Raw genomic sequence first — 2,034 nt, forward strand, 5'->3', positions numbered from 1 at the left:
ATAAGTTTTGTCACGACAGAGATGTGTTCAGGCATTTTCTTTCAATTTAGCTTTTTTACAATTTTTGATTACATGAAATCAGTTTAGTGAAGAAGGCATAAAGGTAGTAAGATTATTCATAAGCTTTGTCTTGGGAGAAATGCATTTGCTTAGTTCAAGAGTAGGGCATTTTTTTCTAGCTTCTTTTCAAGTCTAGCTTCTGGCAATTTTTGATTTTAAGACATCAGTTTAGAGGGGGGAGGGAAGGCATTAGGGCAGTCAGATTAATCATAAGCTTTGTCACGGCAGAGTTGTGTTCGTTCACATCGAGAGTAGGGGTGATCTGAACTATCGGGGTGATTGAGAGAAATCTCAGAATCAACTGAATTATGACTATGGGGAGAATACCTTGAGACAACTGTAAGGTGCGTGACAACGCCAGAATCCACGTCTGTCAGTTCATTGATGTGCCGCCCTTTTTTACACAACATTTTCATATACTTTGTTGAGTCTTTACCATTAGCTTTGATGGTGTCCATTTGATAATTATGTGTGAAAGAATGAAGGTTATTTTTTTCGCGGTAAGACATACAGGGGCAAAAGGTACGCACAAAAGTTCGACGGAATTTTTGTCCAAGGGCACAATAAAGCATGAAATTAATTGCACTGTTGAAGGTCACTAGAAAGTTACGAATCGACGACAAGATCTTCCATCCGAACATATGTTTGGTGGCTTCCATGTTGATGGCGTACGCCATATTGTAGATTAGAGCAGGAACCTGACACAGCATAAACACTATTACCACGGAAACCAACATAATGGTGACGTTATTTTCTCTGGATTGACGAACATTCATATTTATTCTCTGCTTCTGTGAATGTTTCACGGCAACGATCAGTAAAATGTTCAAAACAGCCAATGAAAATAAAGGAATTACACACATGACTAGAAAGTACAACCAACCGAAGTATATCTTGTGATAAAGATGGCTCTTTCCGAAGTCTGTTTGATCGACTATTACACAAGTTTCGTTAGTCGGTATATACGTGTAATCCTTTATGAAATATTCAAACCAGCGAGGCGTGTTATATAAGATACTGATGGCTGAAATTCCTACGATAACCATCCGAGCTCGTGCTATCGTACACATACTGGCAGCTTTTAGCGGGTGACAAACAGCGATGTAACGTTCGACAGTGAAAGACACAGTCAGCCATATTGTTGAGGTTTGAGCGATTAAGGCGATTGGATAAACTATAATCACAACATACGGGAATACAGAGGATTTAAACGTCGATGAGAGTTCTCCCAAAGAGATTAGCAAAAACGTTGAGATTAGAACAATGGAGTCCCAAATTGCCAAGGCAGTGAGAAAAAAGTTTGTTGATGTATGCATCGTCTTTCTTGTTAGCACTATTATTGTAAACAGATTTCCCATCAGGCCAAGAGTTATGATAAACGTAGTCAAAACTCCGTTCAAGTAAAAACTTAATTCCTTTTCCCAATGTTCCATCGGCATTTCAAAATGGCAGATATTGGGGGGTGGGGGTGATTTTGTCACAACAAAACTTAAATCTGTATTGAATAAAGAACTATAGTTGAAGTGTTTAGCCATTTTTGCCATCCGATTATAGAACCATCTAATCTAGCAAGTTTTGTTCTCTTGAAGATTGGTGGTGCATCAAACATCAATTTGTCCAATTTTTCATTTAAATCAACACTAATTCTTAATTTATGTTTTTAACTTTTTAAATTAAGTTAAATCCAAACTTTCATTTAAATCAACACTTCATTTAACAAAATGTTCATTAAATTTGGTTTTTAACTTTTTTATAATAATCCAAGTTAAAATACTAAATTTGTCCAAATGCTCATAATCAGCGATAAAGTTCAGATGCACTGATAATAATATCTAAAATTATTGAAATATTCGGGACGTGAAACTTTGGTAAAATAGAGTAAATCCTGACACCATTTAATGAATCCAAAAACTTAATCCTTTATCCAGAATTCTTAATCCTTAATTCTTGATCCCTAATCTCAGTTCTTGATCC

General features: G+C 36.1%; 1 protein-coding gene across 1 annotated transcript; it reads right to left on the reverse strand.

Annotated features, from left to right (window-relative positions):
• Window positions 1–575: 575 nt before the first annotated feature.
• On the reverse strand, window positions 576–1,466 carry LOTGIDRAFT_94907 (hypothetical protein; the record flags this gene model as incomplete). Its single annotated transcript, XM_009061401.1, has 1 exon — window positions 576–1,466. A coding segment is annotated over one exon (891 nt), but the record flags the coding sequence as incomplete, so codon positions are not given.
• Between the last annotated feature and the right edge of the window lie 568 nt (window positions 1,467–2,034).

This window comes from Lottia gigantea, assembly GCF_000327385.1.
Source record: "Lottia gigantea unplaced genomic scaffold LOTGIsca_48, whole genome shotgun sequence".
NCBI classification, from domain to species: Eukaryota; Metazoa; Mollusca; class Gastropoda; family Lottiidae; genus Lottia; species Lottia gigantea.